General features: G+C 36.1%; 1 protein-coding gene across 2 annotated transcripts; it reads right to left on the bottom strand.

Moving 5' to 3' along the window:
- Nucleotides 1-9,477: 9,477 nt before the first annotated feature.
- On the bottom strand, nt 9,478-17,933 carry LOC105049997 (cellulose synthase-like protein E6). 2 transcript variants are annotated; one of them, XM_073261992.1, is made up of 8 exons: nt 17,621-17,933; nt 12,610-12,928; nt 12,278-12,415; nt 11,756-11,887; nt 11,182-11,394; nt 10,749-10,973; nt 10,294-10,641; nt 9,478-10,208 (listed from the first exon to the last, which is right to left on the bottom strand). In XM_073261992.1, the coding sequence occupies exons 1-8, from the start codon at nt 17,887-17,889 to the stop codon at nt 9,663-9,665; spliced, it is 2,190 nt and encodes a 729-aa protein (XP_073118093.1). In that variant the 5' UTR covers nt 17,890-17,933; the 3' UTR covers nt 9,478-9,662. The 2 variants fall into 2 exon arrangements, with proteins under 2 accessions (XP_073118093.1, XP_073118094.1); XM_073261993.1 differs by having other exon boundaries at nt 12,610-12,881; nt 17,621-17,761.
- Between the last annotated feature and the right edge of the window lie 394 nt (nt 17,934-18,327).

The raw sequence follows: 18,327 nt of genomic DNA, 5'->3' as shown, positions 1-18,327 counted from the left end.
TTAAATTTGATTTTAATTTCAGCATCTTAAATCTTGCATGTAATCGATCCTGTTAGCTATAGATTAGATCTACCTAATGTATGTTAGATAGATAAAAAAATTTTTAATTTAGATCAGATTTTATTTAGTTGTATTCATGTTTTTAAAAATTAAAAACTGCATGTTCTGATTTTTGCATGTATGTTTTCGGATGTGCGGCATCCTTCATGATATATAATAGATCACATCCAATGATTTGGATCATAGATACTCTCTCTTTCTTTATATATATATATATATATATATATATATATATGTTTTCGGATGTGCGGCATCCTTCATGATATATAATAGATTACATCCAATTATTTGGATCATGGATACTCTCTCTCTTTCTTTATATATATATATATCTTTTAAATTAAACCAAGGATTTTACACAAGGAATCTCCGACATGGAACTAGAGTCTCGTGGCCCAGTGGTTGTAGCCTTGAAGGTCTCCGAGTTGTTGACAATGGGCCCCTCAATCCCCCAACATAAAACTTGATGTGCACACGTGTCAAGGGTCGTCGGAGGCACCGCTTTAGACCCCACGAAGTATTGTCCGCTCCCCCAGGGACGCCGCCACTTTGGACGCACGTGCACCCGGAGTCATGGTTTTATCCTTCGGCCTGAGCGGCAGGCAAAAGATGCCTCGTGAGGGAATGCGTGCTCGTATCCCACTTAAGCACATGTACACTCAGAGTTTGTCGGATGTAGGACTATTAAGGGGGTCCCCCCTGGCCTACCCACAACACAGCCCCCCACTCTGGAGGGTGCATGTGTCGCAGGTCAGGGGGCGGGTGCCCCTACCTGGCGTGCCAAATCTGTTGCGGCCAATCCCCTTGTCGTCCGATCGTCGGTGTCGCGCACCTGCAAGAAAAGTCCTCACTGACCGAAGATGCCTCCGGCGGGGATCCTCCGACGGTCAAGTCAGAGAGGAGACTAGGCAACAGTGAAAAATTAGGGGCTCAGTGAGAGAGAGAGAGGGAGATAGCTCAAGAACTTAGGGGCACCTCAGAGAGCTTGAGAGAGCTCCTTCAGAGCTTAGAACTTTTCAATACTGTTGCCTTACCCCATTTTATAGTAGAATGCGATATGGTCCCGCCATTAATGGTGCAGACAACTGGAGAGTTGTCAAATCGTCAGGGACTGTCAAATCACCGTGGGCTGTCAAGTCACTGAGATTAATCTATGTCCTTGGCAGGACAATGCCCCAGGACGGCCATACCGCATGTCCTTGACAGGATAGTTGCCCATGGCGGTTGTACGACGTTTGGACGGGCTGGCCGACTATACGACGGTATTCGGCTGTCGAGACGTCGGGTGATGACTCGAGAACACCGTTGGCTGATCTGGTGCCTTGTGGAGGTCGGACGTCGGCTGCCACTCCGACAGTGAGTCGGTGATTTGGGTTCGGCCGCTCGGCCGGTCAGGAACAGTATGGGTCTGTTTGGTCGGCATACCTTTGGTCGGATACTGTCGGCAGCCATTGTCGGCAGTCATTGTTGGAGTCGACCGTCGGGGTCGTCCGTCGGTCCGGTCGGTAGAGTCGGACGTCGGTCAGATTTGTCCGAGGGTAAGTCGGTGCATAGGGGCCAGTCGGTATATCTCAACAGAACTCATAAGCGGACATGGTGCAGATGAGTAGCAGAGAAGTTGAGAGGAAGAAGATGAAGTTGAAGCTACTTGATGAGTGACTGTACCATCGCTGGAATCATCAGAAGAGAAGTAACTATTCCTAAGCATGGCTTGTAAGTTATGACAAGAATAGTTATTTAATTTTCTTCTCTTTGGATGAGACTAGCTAGGAGGGAGATGCCATAGGATCGGTAGGGTATACGAAAGTGTTCTGGCAGTTAAGTTGTGGCAAGTGGCATTATGTACAACATGCATGATTTTTTTAGATGGCTTGGAGGCGTTGAACAAGTCTGGGCAGGGTAACTTAGTTTTTATCAAAAGACCTGGTGGCTGCCGGCGTTTTACGAGTATGATACCGGGCCATATTTGACAACTTTATGGGTCCGGAATTATGATATTTTTGAGCTCAGATTAGATTTGCGTTAGATGTGTGCTCTTCTATGGCTAGTACCTGTGATGTTTTGAATATGTATTTTTTTGAATGGCGATTAATTGGATAGAACCAATTTGGATTAAGCCAGACACGTATTTGGCTAGGTGTAAGGATTTCGGCCTGAGTTTGGGATCCAAACCAGAGCTTTGGATTGCAATTATTAGGCTTTATGTGTTTCAGATCCAGGCCTGCCTGACTCGTTTTCACCCATTGGTTGTCATTGATCATTGCTTTGGCTAGCGTTCTTTAAACCTTGAAATGAGAGGAACGAGATGGATTATGCATGCATGCATGCTTGTGCCCATTGGAAGGAAATTTATCAATTCCTGTCAACATTACTAACAAAATAGGGTCGTATCATCCACAAAATATAAATATGTCTCACTAATTCATGGAATAATAACATTTTTATGTTGCAAAACCTTGGGTATGATTTGATTTATCAAGTCATATATATATATTTTTGAAGTCTAACTTTATCAGCACATTTTTCTCACTATTTCAACGACAATTGTATAATAATATTCTTCTGTTACTATTAATTATCTTTTGCCATGATAGCTATTAGTAGTCATTGCGAGCATTTATTTTAATCCTAGATAAACTTAGTCTAGCTAGATCAGAATTGGACAAACAATGGCTATTGTATAAAATAATAATTATGGATCAGGTTTGTCATTGAAACCACCTCAATTTTGTTTCATAGAACTTGACGAGGTCACGAGTCCCATGATGCAATTGCAACGCCCGAGCATCTCCTTCGGATCAGGTAAATATTTGTTGTAACAGTGATATCATGTCAAATTTATAACAAATCAATCAAAAATTAAAAATTAATAAAATAATATAAAATATTATTATAAAAATTAATAAAATATATGATAATCGATAAAATGAAAGCCTTCCATTGACTTGTTACAAGGTTGATGTGGTTTCACCGACGCAACGAATATTTACTCCCTGCGACTGCCCGTCACCATGACTAACCTCCAATTTTTTAGCCCACCATTTATGGCTTCTTTCCTTTCTCTCTGCCTTCTAATTAAGCTCCTCTAGCGAGAAGGCCATTCTAGGGGCGCATTTAGAGGCTGCCAACCTATAAACGTAACAATTTCCGGATGGCATCCCTCTCTCTCTCTGTCCGCTGTCACCATAACTGAGTCAGTTGCGTTGTTTTAGGGAACTGGCGAGGACCACCACTTGACCGGTTGTTTGCATAGTAGAATTGGCTCCGTTCTCTCGTCGAAATGTCTATATAAGCCAGGCCTCTGTTTATAATCATTTCAATGGTAAACCTCTAATCAAATTTTCTATATAAGCAGGCCTCCCTCTTTGGTTCATGCGTTGGCTTGTCTATTTTACTGTTTCTATAGTTTCTTTTCCCTCCTCTTTTCTTTCTTTTTCGTTTACTTGGCACGTTATGATGTTGGTTTTTAGGGTTTTATTCAGTTCATCATAATTTGGTTTTATGTAGCTTTAGCAAATTCTTTGTTGGACATGTATTTTACTTGCATCTATATGTTGAGATGATATGAAGGGGAAACTTTTGCGGAAATAGTTGTCACTTCTTCAAAACAAGTGCTTTTTTTGCTTCATCTCATCAGTTTAGTCTGCATAAAGAGAGATGTTTTCAGTATAAGAAATCTATACTTCATTTAATTTTTTTCATAGTCTCATTAGGTTAGTCTGTGTGAACAAAAATGCATGTTCTCAATAAAAGAATATGATTATATCGTACAGCACAAAACAATTCTCTTTTTATGAATTTTTCGATTCTATCTATTTTTGCAATCTATGTGAGCACGGAAAGAAGGATGTTTTCAATTTAGACAAACGGTTGCATACATTTCATTTTTTTTTTTTTAGCAAAATTGTTGCATATTTCCTCAACACTAATTTGTTGGGATTTTTTTAATTTCCTTTTTGCTTTTTAGGAAATGAAAAGATCATGCTATATATTATTGTATAACTCCAGATTTTTTTTCCCTTTTTTTGTTTTTGGTTTTAGTCTTAACCAGGGGGTTTCTTCCAGCATTCACAAGGTAGAGACATGTTTCCACTAGTACATTAATTCCATGCATATTTATTAGCAGGCATGAATGTACACATGCATGCCAAGCATATATTGTTCTCTCTCTCTTTTTTTTTTTTTTTGTCATAAATAACTTGCATGAATGGAAAAGTAAATGTAAAGAAAAAAAGAGAGCACATGTATAACATGAAAATCTTGTTCAGGGAGATTCATGCATCCATTAACTTTGTCTCTATTCCATCAAAAAAGACTTGGATTTATGTCAATAATTTTCCCTTGTTTTTTGTCGATGGGTACGAATAGGATGGGGTCGTTTCATGATCTTCATACATTGACCCCAGGGCTGAGTAATGAATGTCCATCTGATGTCTTTGATGTCAACATTTAATTCAATAGCATCCATGCATGCATGTCATTTTTGGATCTTGAAGTGTGAAGTTGATGGTAATATTTTCTAATGCAGGGTGTGAAAGGGGGATCCCTTGATGGAAGGATGACAGAAGAGAGAGAGCACAACACGACAGTAGCGAAAGAAACAGGTTCGCTCTTGGGGGATGTGCTCTCTCCTCTTTCTGTCATCACCATCGCTAGGGTTTGCCAGTGCTCTTAGGCAGCCATAATTTCTTGCTGTGCATATTATTTTCTGGTGGGTCAACAACTCTTTCAATGACCAGCCAATATCTGAGCAAGGTGAGCCTCTCATAAGATCTGGCTTTATTTTACTTAAGATCCGAGGTTAAAATCCATGTTACAAATTAAGTTTGGATTCGGGTGGATAGAAATGGACCTGCTTGGTTATTGATCTGGTCAAATGAAAAGTCCAAATGCTAACCAAGTATTTGGACTAGTCCTGGGTATGTGAAAAGGTAGCCTCCAAAATTGAGGTTCCTAGCTAGTCCTGGTGGGGATTTCTTCTGCTATTCATTATTTATATATCTGGATAAAAACATTTATACTTTAAGATGATATTATTTTCTTTTTCTCTTCGAAGCAAAACAGAATTAAGTATGACGTATTCTTTTTTTTTTTTTTTTTTGATGTAAAGGGATGGTATAATTTCTCTCTATAATTGAGTATGCCATTTTCCATTGATCTTGTAAATAGTCTCTCTATATGCCCTATTCTTTTATGGACGGAGCTAGGCAAATGTGAACGGTAGAATTCGTCAAAGCGGGATAACATTAGATGTTAAAATTAGTTGGACTGACGTACCAAAAAAAAAAAAAAAGGTTGGACTGGGTTAAGTTTTTCTGAGTACACGTGCCCGGCCGGTAACTTTTTCTTTGGACTCTAATGGCAGTTTCATCTGTAGACGGGTTCAAATCGACAACATTTCTAACAATATAATAATAATATAATATAATATGATATTATAATAATATAATATAATAATATGATATATTATATAACATAATTATATAATATAATATAAAGTGTTAAATATAATATTATTATATCACCAATAATATAGAAATAGTATTTTATTATGCAATATTATAACAATTTATTATATTAGATAATATTATATTATTATGATAATTATATTGGACTAGTACAGTAAATAATAATATTATATTTTTTATATTTTAATAATATTATATAAAAATTATTACAATATTTTATCATATATATTATTTATAATACTATTCAGATGAGATATCATAATAAATAATTTATGAATTAAAAATTATTTATTATTTACTCTTTATAAATAAATAATATTGTAACCGGCCCTCTCTTATCTCAGCCCAAGCCTCTCTACCTCCATGACCTGCCAGCCTTCCTCTTTTCTCCACCTTTCAATTCGCTAGTTTTTTTCCCAATCACTTGTCCAAATACAAGAACTTATCTTTTTTGTAAGTTTAATATTGCAATTTAAACTGTAAGGCAACTTGAGTTGTAATGGAATTTCAACTACAGAGTTCCAAATAGCCTCCTAGCGATAGATGAGCATGTTATCGCTGAAACCTTTTTTTTTCCCTTCATTTTTTATATTTTCAATTATCTCATAAAAAGTAAAACAACTTGAAATTTGCAAAATTGCAAGTTCTATATGTACATATTGATAATGTTGGGCTGTGTTATTTGTAGCATGGAGTCATCTGATTCATTTTCTATGTTGGGCGTATGTCCGGTTCACACATCATGGGAGATGTTGATCAAACCACAAACAGAACTTGAGTGTGGACTTTAGATACAAACCATCTCCCTAACTAAGATTATGACCAAATTTCAGGGATGCGAAACCTATTTCGATCCTCTTAAACAAGGTATATTTCACTCGAAAGGACATAAATGTCCATCTCAACTCATTCGATTTCCAAGTTGAGGAAGTTACAATTTATTGGCATTTGACTGAAACTAATGTATTTTGTTTTTTTATTTTTTTTTTCCTTTTGCGTAAGATTAATGTATATGGTTTATCCATCCCCAAAACCCAGATTGCAGTTGGTGCTACAACTAACGATCCACCATATTATGATGATTATTTATATCTTACATCAAATTCATATCCACTGCAGGAATTTTAGACTCTGATATTATTAGATAAATATTATGCAGCTACTTGCGGCGCATTACTTTGTTAGTCTAAATCTAATGTAAATTGTAAATGTAATTGTTGCATATATTTTACCGCTATGCGCTTCAGGAAGTATATGCCAGAAATTCAGATCTTTGAATTGCAGATCTGAAGAAATGGAGGGGAAAAATAGCAAATTGCAAGATTTCTGCATGTAAGTGGGGCATGATTGCAGGAGTATTATTATTTTATATGGGATAAGAAGCTAGCTCAGTTGCTGACTTGCTGGAAGCTTGGCAACGCGGAGAAAATAAAGGAGCAGCAGATATTATGGCAAACAGAGTTTTCCAAAGAGTGTTTTTTTTTTTTTTTTAAGTAGTTTTATCCTGTTATTGATAGAGGGGAAAATAGTTTTGACTTCTAATTGAACTTAATGTGGACATTACAGAAATGACTGAGTCACGGAGGTAATAGGGTTTCTAACCAGGACTTAATTTGGGTCGGACTTCTGTGGCAAATGATTCTAATTTGATGGATAGAAGTCGTTGCCTTGTCGTCTTCTCGTATCTTATGTGGGTAATATTTCTTTTATCATTCCTATTGTTTTTGGTAATTTTTGTTCGATAGTTTGTAAACTTTATGGCTGATATATGGATTAAGATTAGTGCTTTCAAGATTGCGATACTGCATGAAATTGAACATGCGACGTGTGTGTGTGTACACACACACTTTGATGTGAACAGGAGGTAGCCGTGCTACTCCTGCTTTATTCAAAAGAGAATATACAATCTCTAAACTCAAATAGACTTCAAACAGAGAATACGGAAAACAAGAGCGAGAGCAAACTTTAAAACTAACATTGCACCACAGTTGAATTCATTAGGTCCCGGAATGCAGATGAAAAAAATTGGATCACTTCTTATAGATTCATTTCTATTAGAAGTAGAAAGCATTCTGGTGGGATCCTTATAGACAGAAAAAAGATTGCAGTCAGTTTGATAATAATTGAGTGACATTATTTTTTTGGTCCGAACCAAAAAAATTAGTTAGATACGATGCAAAATGGATTTTATTTTATCGTTGATTAGAGATTTCTATATAAAAAATACGAATCGGAGTTTGAAGAAGGAGAAGGAGCTTGATCCAAAGTTCTTGATGCTGGGCCTGAAACTTAGAAGAGCACTGTTGTCTCTATTTAAGAAAATCTTGAAGCAACTTCTGTAGAACTAAGAACACTGAAATCTTTTTATTAAGAAAAATACAGATATTTTCCCCCTTTCAAATCTTCCAGTATGCAGCTGCAAAAAGTTGATGTCGCACATTCTTTGCCATCTTGCTTTTGTTCTTCCATCTCAAAGGACTTCTCAACGGAACACCAACTCAAAGTGCCAGGTTCTAAAATGACGGCACAAGTAAATTTGGTTTCAATTTCATGCATGAAGGTCATCAAACTAGGAGCAATAAGGAGTTGAATCAAACAAAGCATCTTCCTAGAATCTAATTGATACCCCATTCCCACATCTAAAAGCCACACAATTCCCAAAAGGCATCATTCTTTATACAAATACCCGTCCAAAATGAGAGACAGCTCTGAAGTAGATTTCTTTTTTCCCATCCCTAACTTTCTCCTCGAATAGTAGACTTGCAATTTGGTGCCACTGCAGCCGGTTGACCCAAAAAGAAACTTCCAAGACCACTTTGAAAATAAGATTTGTTCACGAGGGACAAATTTTTAACACCCAAACACCCTATTCTTTGGATTTACAAATAATATTCCAATTTACTAGACAGTGAATACCACTAATAGTGTCACAACCTTTCCATAAGAAAGTTCTTATTTTATTAATTCTACCGATAACCCATTTCAGCAGTCTGAAAATGGAAAGGCAGGGCCATCATAATAAAGTTGATCAACGTTAATCCACCTCTTCAAAAAAGCAATTTTTCTTTCCAAAATCCAATCCTCACACTCACTTTTTTGATCAAAAGTAACCAACATTGTTTAGGAAGCTTTCTAAAATGAAAAGGGAGGCCCAAATAAACAAACGAAAACTCACCCTTTCATCCATGATGCAAACTTAGAAGCCTTTCTACCATTCATGTTCATATAGTAAATGGAGTTCTTGTGGAAGTTTATTTTTAGCCCAAAAACACTTTCAAAAGCCAACAATATCATCCTGCCAATAAACTTTTTTGCTTCCTTGCACGATATGGAAGTATACCATCTATGAACTATAAACTCAAAATACCACCGGACTCCCTGAGATGACCAATCCTCTCAATCAACCTCATTGATGCCACTTGTTTAAGTAGTCGAGCAAGAACATCCACCACTAGAATGAAGAAAGAAGAGGAGATTGAGTCTCCTTGCTTGAACCCTTGCCTATATTTGATTCATCTTCCTAATATGCCATTCGAGATTAGAGCCATGGAAGCCGACGATAGAAGGTGATAAGTTCACCCATTTCATATGAAAGAAAAGCCCCTAACATGCAACACTTCAAAAAGAAACTCTTAATTCAACTTATTAAAAACCTTCTCAACATGCGACATATATCATTCTATGATATTTTGATATATGTTACCAAGGTGTTCTCCCAACCTTTGAAGACAGACAAATTAAGGTGGTATAACCTCCATTGCAGTAAATAAATAAAATAAAAAAAAAAAAAAAAGAACTAACATGTACCATTCTATCTACATTCTGCACATGCATATTATCATAAATTTTGCCTTCTTCTTCTTCTTCTTCTTCCTTTTTTTTTTTTTTTTTTTTTTGCTGGCAAAAATCTAAGCAGAAATCTAAACTCAAGTCCTATAGGCTGTAACTATGGTACACCAAGATAATACTTTATATCCTTAACGGTCCAAACTGCACTTAATTAGCCCAAGGGAGTAACTTATACCATTACTCTCAGGACTACAACCACAAAGCGAAGAAAAAAAAAAAAAAATACCGTACAAGGGATTACGAATCCATGTGAAGACCAAAAGTGCAGTTCAGCACCTAAGTGATTTATACTATAGTTAGTAGCGATGCCAGCATCGCAAAACCAAGTGAGAGAAATGTGACGGAGAGGGGTAGGCTGCCTTTATCCTTTCGTATGAAAAGAGCTTCATAAACGGGCAAATGGATGGCTACGACCAGCCCACATAGAAGAATTTGAATGAATAATGGCTCAAGACCCATAATTCTCCCATCTACCACCAGCTTTCGGAGTCCCCCCACCAAGCAGAAAAGATTCAGCATTGCAATTGCTGCTATGATAACAAACATTGAGGATGATGACCCGAATTCCATGACCTCCTGCTCGTACCTTTTAGAGGCATCCCCATCAGACACTTTTGCTGTGATTATGAAACCCATCTTAGAAATCCCCAGCAACTTTAAGATGGTAGCAATGATGCCATAAAGGAATGAGGTGGTCCTCCTAAATATCCACATCCTTTGAGAGTTCCACCATCCAGCCAATGTGTTACCACATTGCAGTGACTCGACGAGCCCATACACATGTTTACCAATGGTGACATAGGCGAAGGGCACGAACCATGGGCTTGTGATCTAATTTTGACATCAGGATATTCGTGTTAAGATTTGTTCAAACATGCACACTTGATAGAAGGGAAAAAGAGAGGCAAATCCGTACCTTTGGGAATAAGGAGATGCCTTTGAGGAGGCAAAGGGAAGGGATCACAAGGTAATAGAGCGTAGGGAGTGAGTTTGGAGCCCACAAACCATAAATGCAATAACCCATCTGGAGTCCTAGCTTGATTTTGCCACGACCAAGTATGAAGGGGCAGTACTTGGAAAGAACGATTTGGAAATTCCCCTCACTCCATCTTTTGTACTGCACCAACGATTCTGCTAGTGTTGTGGGAGCAACACCTAGAAAGGCTTTCCTTTGAAGATTGATGAAGACGGACTTCCACCCCCTACATTGAATTAATAGGCCTGTGATGACATCCTCCACAGCACAGTCATACTTCAGCCCAATCTGCATTCAATGACAGATAGATAATATGTAGCCAGATAGACAGACAGATATATATATATATATATATATATATATATATATATATAGCGAGAGAGAGAGAGAGTGACCTCTTGTCCCCATTGGGTGTTGTGCTCATAGGTGCAGGTGACAAGAGACTTTGCTCTCTCTTCCAGCATACAAGCACTGCTAGTCGTTTTCCTCTCAACGCCTCTCTTCCAATCTTCCTTGTAGTCCTTGCCATACTTCCTCCCACTAAGGGTCTCTCTTCTGTGGAAGCATCCAGTGCCAATATAGAGAGTTCCTCCCCAACTATCCAAGCCAGGGTGGTCCACCTTAAGAGACATTAAAAATGGTTTTGTAATCAGATCCATGTGTGATTTGATAACAAAATCCATGTTAATTACTTGATTGGTATTATACTCCAAATGGGATATAGATGCGATCTTTGTGGACTCTCAAGCAAGTGTTCGTGAAGCTTAGCAAAAGACTAGAGAAACACTGCTGAAACCTCGATTGTGGTGTGCTTTTATTGGTACTAACCTGAGTGATCACATTAAGGGAATTGTCATAGAGATCATTCTTGGTGATATTATGAAAGAGCTGGGGATATTGAACAAAGCCAATGTCGTGGCCATTCTCTTCATCCAGGAAGAAGCACAATGCATGTCTGATGGACTCCGAGTTGTTCGAGTACATGTCGCAGTCCACGTTAAGGATGATCGGACTGTTGCTTATCTCTGATGATGCCCTTATCTGTACATCAGGTTGCATTATTTAAAGACATTTTTTTTTCATAAATTTAATTTCAAAGTCATAATAAGGTTGCACTCTCTAAAACATCTTTTCATAGACATGATTTCAAAATGGTAAAAATGGTAACGGCACCAAATGCTTATAGGCTGCCCTGATAGCAAAAACAAAAGATTCTAGGCATGATAGGTTAGGTCAGCTGTTCGAGTCCCGGACCAACTGCAATATTCAAGACCAATTCACAATTGATTCCAGATTGATCGTGCTATTTCTTCTCCAAAGTGATTGATTGTGTTATTAAATCTACTGTTGAAGTCAGTTGTCTCTCAAAAATTGCAAGAAAAATCAACATTAGTTATATTACCAATGCGTTCATAGCCCCTGCTTTGAAGTTATGATGATGTTGAGGTCTCTTCTCTCGAGCCACGTACACCAATGTTGGTAATGCATTTCCATCTCTGTCTATTAAACCTTGGTCTCTCCCATCAATCAAGATCTAGAAAGTGCCACAAAAGAAAAGCAATATAATTAGCTAGCCAGATAGTTCTAATCCCTCAACATTTGAGGGATGGACGCAACCTTTAAACTATAGCCATGTTCGGTTCATCCATAACTTATGTTATGCAGATCCAAAACACCTTTTATGATTACACCAATTACATTTCCTACTCTAGCAGTACATTTGATTCATTACTACAGAAGTGAACCAAAAGACTGCTCCTATAGTCCAGCTAAGAGTTCAAGCAACTAGTTTTCACATGAAAACTTTAGACCTTGAAGTCTTATCCTAATTATCCCATTCTAAAATAATTCAAAATTCTACGAAGTAATGGTTCTCTCTCAATAAGGTCTTGTTTTGTTCTTCCAGTACCAAGTGGAGCATTACCTGAACAATGGGTGGATGATTCCGTGAAGTCATCCCTGAACTCCATTCAGAAAATCCTTTATTTGCACCGAGTTCTTCAGGGATCTTGCCAAGCATTACCACTGAATCGATGCGATTTGCCATTTCTTCATATAAATTCTGTGAAATGGGAAAATATGACAACAAACAAAATTGAAATAAGTTGTAGCCTTATTTTATATGAGTTCACAACTAGCGTTCCATCAATGAACGCGGCATTTTTTAACAGTGAATCAGAAATTAAGGTTGATCATGGGCCAGATAAAAGGTCAATATGTAAAAAAATTGACACACGCCACTTGGTCCTACATTACCTTCATAGAAGACCATTCAGTGGGGCTGCATGCATCGTGGGGGTCACATAATTTGGAAAAATAGGCAGCTGGCGAACGTGGCTCCACATTATATTTCTTACAAAATGGAATCCAATGCTTTGCAAAGTGAGATGCTTCCCAAAGGGAGTAGAAGGTCAGAACAGACCCAGCATCATCAGAGAGGTAGACACTTAGCTTCTCGGGCGGATAATTGTAAGCCATGGCTGATAGAACAGTGGAGATGACCAATGTGGGTGGCTCTGCAATAGGGTCTGCAGTGCACACGAATATGTCCACGTTTGGCAACTCAATTTCATCTCTATTTCCAATGACAAAAGTAAGGAAATCATACATCAATACAACATGTTATGCGCATGAATGCACAATTTATATCTGTCATGATTTTTTTTTCTTTAATGCACGGATGATGTAGTGTGGAGAAATGAAAGAACACAGAATATATTTTTTTTAATATAAAAAAAATGAATACGATAAAGCCTAGCGAAAAATCAAGTGAGAGTGAGATCTAAATGAAGATCATTAGCATCGATATCCAATTATTTTACCAGCTAAGTTTCCGGCATCCTTATGATGAAGTACAGAATTGCAGTCCCCTTGTGGGATCTTATTCGTCTTCATTCAGATAAATATTTTTGGCCACGTTCAAGTAAGATTTTTGAATAAAATATTTTTGGTCAAGGACTATTTCTTAGAATAAAATATGTTGTGCTCCATCGCGTTTACAAATTTTCAGGCCCAACATTTAGAGCTCCAACACTAGTGAGGAGTAATATGCTTATAGATTCAAACACAGCTAAGAAATAAAGAAATAGTATCAGATTTGAGTTTCAAAGTTCTTTCATTTGAAAAGTTTTGGGAAGACAGGATTTGAACTGGTTGGCATGCATCCTCTCCTTATTTGACCCATAAGCTGTATAGAGTTCAATCTTGTAACTTAGGTAGTGATATTTGTACCCTACTGATCAAATTAAAAAATAGTTGAGTTGGTAAAGTCATAGATTTTTTGTCACTAATGCTCTCTGTATAATTGTGCTTTCATAATAATATCAGCCAGATTTTCTCTCTTCCTATTTCTAAAAGAATGAAAAGGTTTTGTTTATGCAAGCTAAGTACACTGCCAAGTATAAACAAAGGAAAGACTACTAGGACAGATTAAAGTCTTACAAATATTGTCATCATCTTGATTTTGACTGGACTAGTTAAGAGATAATTTTTTTGGTGAGAAAATCTATGTTATAAACAAAGACAAATTAAAACAAAGACAAATTTAGGTTAGTATAATAGTATTAGGCCTATCATTTGGACCAGAATCCAACCGGTTGACCTTAAATTTGATCCCGATATAATAGCAAAACTGCTTGCCTAACTTACGGGACTTCCATCATACTTTGTTCTAAAGATTGCGATTCTACCAACTGAAGCCCAACCTTCTCGCTTTACTTTGGTGTTACCTCTACCCAAACCAGCTGGTCTATGCCCCGGTGCATGTTCTACGGTAGAAGTTTACAATTGGTTAAAGGTAATCTGATACGAAAAAATAAATTCCATACCAAATTATCATATTTAATAAAAAATCTAAAAGATGGTAAAATAAATGATGGATCTTATGTAGAGAATAGATAAAACAAATATCATCAATGAGTTGGTATTTCATTTCTCATGTTAAATTACTGAATAAAGATAATATGAAATTGCCATTTCTTAGTGGAGATACCCTCAAGAATATTATATTAATTATATTAATATATTATAACTATATTAATTATATATTATTTATTTATTAGTATTTTTATTAATTAGTTATTATAATTAATATAATAAATTATTTATTGTAATTGATATGTTAAAATATTAATAATATTATTTACAAATAATGATATAATTAATATATAAATATATTTATTAATAAACATTAGAAAAATTATAAAGACATCCTTCTACTTTGGGTCATCTACACTTAAACGACCTCAAAAATTTAAGAAATGTCAATTAACTATCTAAACTTTAAATTTATTGCAATATGGTATAGCTGTTTATTTTTATTGCCAAATGCTATTGTTTGAGGATTGCATGATAACTAACTTCTCATAAAATTTTGAAATTGACCTTCCCACTAACTCAACAAAGGATTCTTGATTTTGCAGGAGTTGAAGGGAAGGGGAGGGATAGTAGCCCTTTGAGTTCAGTGCTAACGGATGAATGACAAGACAGAGCATTTGGAGATATGTACGAGTTGATGGATAACAAAGAATGAAATGCTTTAAAATCCATACAAATGGATGAGTGATAAAAGATAGAATACTTTGAAATCAGTGCATGTAAATGAATGATAGATAATAAAGTATTTTGAGATTTGTGCAGATGGATGGATGAGGGAGGATGGAGCGCTTTGAGATTTATGTAAGTAGATAAATAGTAGAGGATTAACCACTTTGAGATTTGTGCAAGAAAATAAATGATAAAGTATAGAATACTTCGAAATCCATGTAGATGGATGAATGAAAGAGAATGAGTACTTTGAGATATGTGTAATTAGATAAATGATAGAACTAAGTGCTTTGAGATATATGTAAGTGAACGGATAATGAAGGATGGAGTGCTTTGAGATTTATACATATGAAAAGTTGATAGAAGATGAAATACTTAAGATCTATGCAGTAGATGAAGATAGAGGATAGAGTGCTTTAAAATCTGTACGAGCAGATGAAGGATAGATAGAGTTCTTTGAGATTTGTGTGGATGAATGGATGCTAGAGGATTGAGCACTTTGAGATCTATACAAGTAAATGGATCACAAATGGAGTACTTTGATATCTATGCATATGGATAGATGATAAAAAAATGAGCTCTTTGAGATTTATACATGTGGATAGATGATTGAGATTGGAGCACTTTAGGATCTATATTGACAAATGAATGACAAAATGATGGAGCATTTTAAAAGTTGTGCAGATGATTGAATAATAACAAATGAAGTGTTTTGAGATTGGTGTCGGTGGATGGATGATAGACAATAAAGCGTTTCAAGGTTCATGCAAGTGATTGAATTATAGAGGACGGTCTCTCTAAATTAAAGATATTTTTATCTTTTTTCTCACTCTGTTAATAGTGTTAGAATTCAAATTGAGGGCTAGACTATATTGCAACAAATTTGAAATTTTGATGGTTAATTGGACTTTTAAAACTTTTGAAATTTAAGTGTAAATGATTCAAAATAAAAGGAATATCTTTGTAAGTTTTCCTAAATATTAATTTTTAATGAATAATTAATTAATATTTATTAATTATTAATAAATCTAGTATGGGATTTCTTAAGAAGTACTATATTTATTTATTAATAAATATATCTAGAAGATTTACAATTAATATATTTATTAATATAACAAAAATATTTTAAAAATTACTGATGGAAGAAATATATTTTTTCAATAAATATATTATAATTAATTTAAAAATATTTATCAATTGATATAAATATATTTCAATATTTAAGATGGCTCGTACTAAAATTCTTTATGTAATCCATATATTGTCAATAAATAAACGAACAATAAAATTATTAAATTATTTCATTGTAGAGTATTCTTGAAAATTTAATAATATTTTAGTCGAACATAATAATTTTTTAATATTATTTTTTGAAATAATTTTTTAATCAATTAAAAATCATAAAAATTATTTTTATCTATAATTATTTTTAAATAAATAATTTTTAGAAATTATTAAATTATCCCGTAATGCGATACGCCCAAACGAATCTTAATGGAGTTGTACATCTTTTATGGCAGTAACATTATTGGAGAGGGAGAGAAGTCCATATACGGCTCGCAAACAGACTTTGTTGGGGAGACAGCTATCTTAGGACACATTTTGATAAATATGTAGTGTGTTATTTAACAGGGGGTGGCCTTCATGATGGAATGTCTCCATCTTAGGATACATTTTGATAAATATGTGGTGTCTTATGTAACTGGGGGTCGCCTTCATGATGGAATGAAATGATAACTATCAAGAAATATACAATCCTCTAGAGTGACCTCCGACATGCTTAACCCTCATCGGTATCGACCATGTCACCATCTATCCCTTCAGCTAGCCTGCCCACCCACACCCACCACCACAATTTAATGCTAAAATTAACCCTCATCCTGTTGTCCTTCTGAAGTAAAAATTGATAATAATAACTATAGTAGGACGCCTTATTCATATACTCTTTTGCTTCCTTCAATGCATAAAAGAATATTATGGGCCTTTACAGAAGATAAAAATAAAATGAGTTTACCACAAGATTGAATTCGGATTAACCTCATACATCAAAAATAATTTCAATAACAAATTGATAGTAAGAAAAATTTCTTCGCAACTTTATGCTGCATAGCAAAAAAAAAAAAAAAAAAAAAAAACGAAGCTATTTAAAAGTGTCATCACAATACTGGAGTTGGAGTTGGTCGCAATTTTTGGTCCAAGACAAAGTTCTGACGACACGTAGCCTGAAGCATTTTATAGATGCAAGATATGAGAAGCCTCGCGATCGATCGGCCTCAGAACAATAAAAAATTATGTGCTGCTTGAAATAAATCTGGGAAAAGAGATTGGGCTGCTCGAAACCTTCTCTCTCTTTCCCCTGCATCCAATCGGGAGTACACATCTCCATCGCCGATGGTTATCATCGGACGACAATAACCGATGCTCCCAGCCATCTCAAGCCTATCATTCGGCTTGAGCTGGCTTAAAATCACCTTGGATGATGAGAAAAACCCTCGGCAAGCATGCACGGATCTTTTTTTTGATGTAAAGGCACGGATCTGATCTACTCGGCTCTTGCTTGCAGTGAGCAACAAAAGCAACGAAAATTATATGTAGCTAAAAGACTAGAAGATGTAGATCGTGCATGATATGTGGGCATGTTCTTTCTTTGTCTTTAGAAAAAAAAAAGAATGAAGAAGTAGAAGAAATATGTGGGCATGCTGGTTATGAATGAGAATCTTACCGCTGAGAGAGCTTCTCCGTGTGTGTGTAGTGATGGATGGGGCTCCAACGCACCGACTGAGTGATGATCCAGTAGAAGCCGAACCAAAGCTCGGCTATAAATATCCCCATCCATGCCCACCTCCCTTGCTCTCCCCATCCCGGGACATGAGTTGCTCTATAGAACCATATCAAACATATGCCCACTAACATAGAGCATGCAAACAACTTGTATGCAAGCCTACCTTTTGCTTGCTTTGTTTCAAAGAGAGGTTCATAACTCTCTCCCATCTCTCTCTCTCTCTCTCTCTCTCTCTCTCGCGTTTGTGGTCATGAGATAAGTTGGTTATATATATATATAGTGGGTTATAAAGAGAGGATTTCATATGGCCGCTGGTCAGATTAATAAATACTTACTCAAAATGATAATAAGTAAAAAATTTCCTTCGCGAGAGTGTGGATAAAATTCTCTTGTAGGGCCATTGGACGAAATCGTTTGGGGAGAACCTGTTAGCTCGATATGTACCGCTTCTTGTGGATCCGAGCACTTGAAATAAGTCAAAAAAATCATCAAGTGAAGCATCTCTAACAGGGACACTTCAAAAAGTAAAAGTATATGAAAATCAAGAACAAAGGCCAAAAATATTCTTATTTCAGAGTATTCTCATTCTCTTCTTGACACATCTCATGATTATTGCCTTCCCATGCCCACCTCAACGTTGGTTTCTC

This window comes from Elaeis guineensis, chromosome 8 (assembly GCF_000442705.2).
Source record: "Elaeis guineensis isolate ETL-2024a chromosome 8, EG11, whole genome shotgun sequence".
NCBI classification, from domain to species: domain Eukaryota; kingdom Viridiplantae; phylum Streptophyta; class Magnoliopsida; order Arecales; family Arecaceae; genus Elaeis; species Elaeis guineensis.
This window is presented reverse-complemented; position numbering and strand designations above follow the sequence as displayed.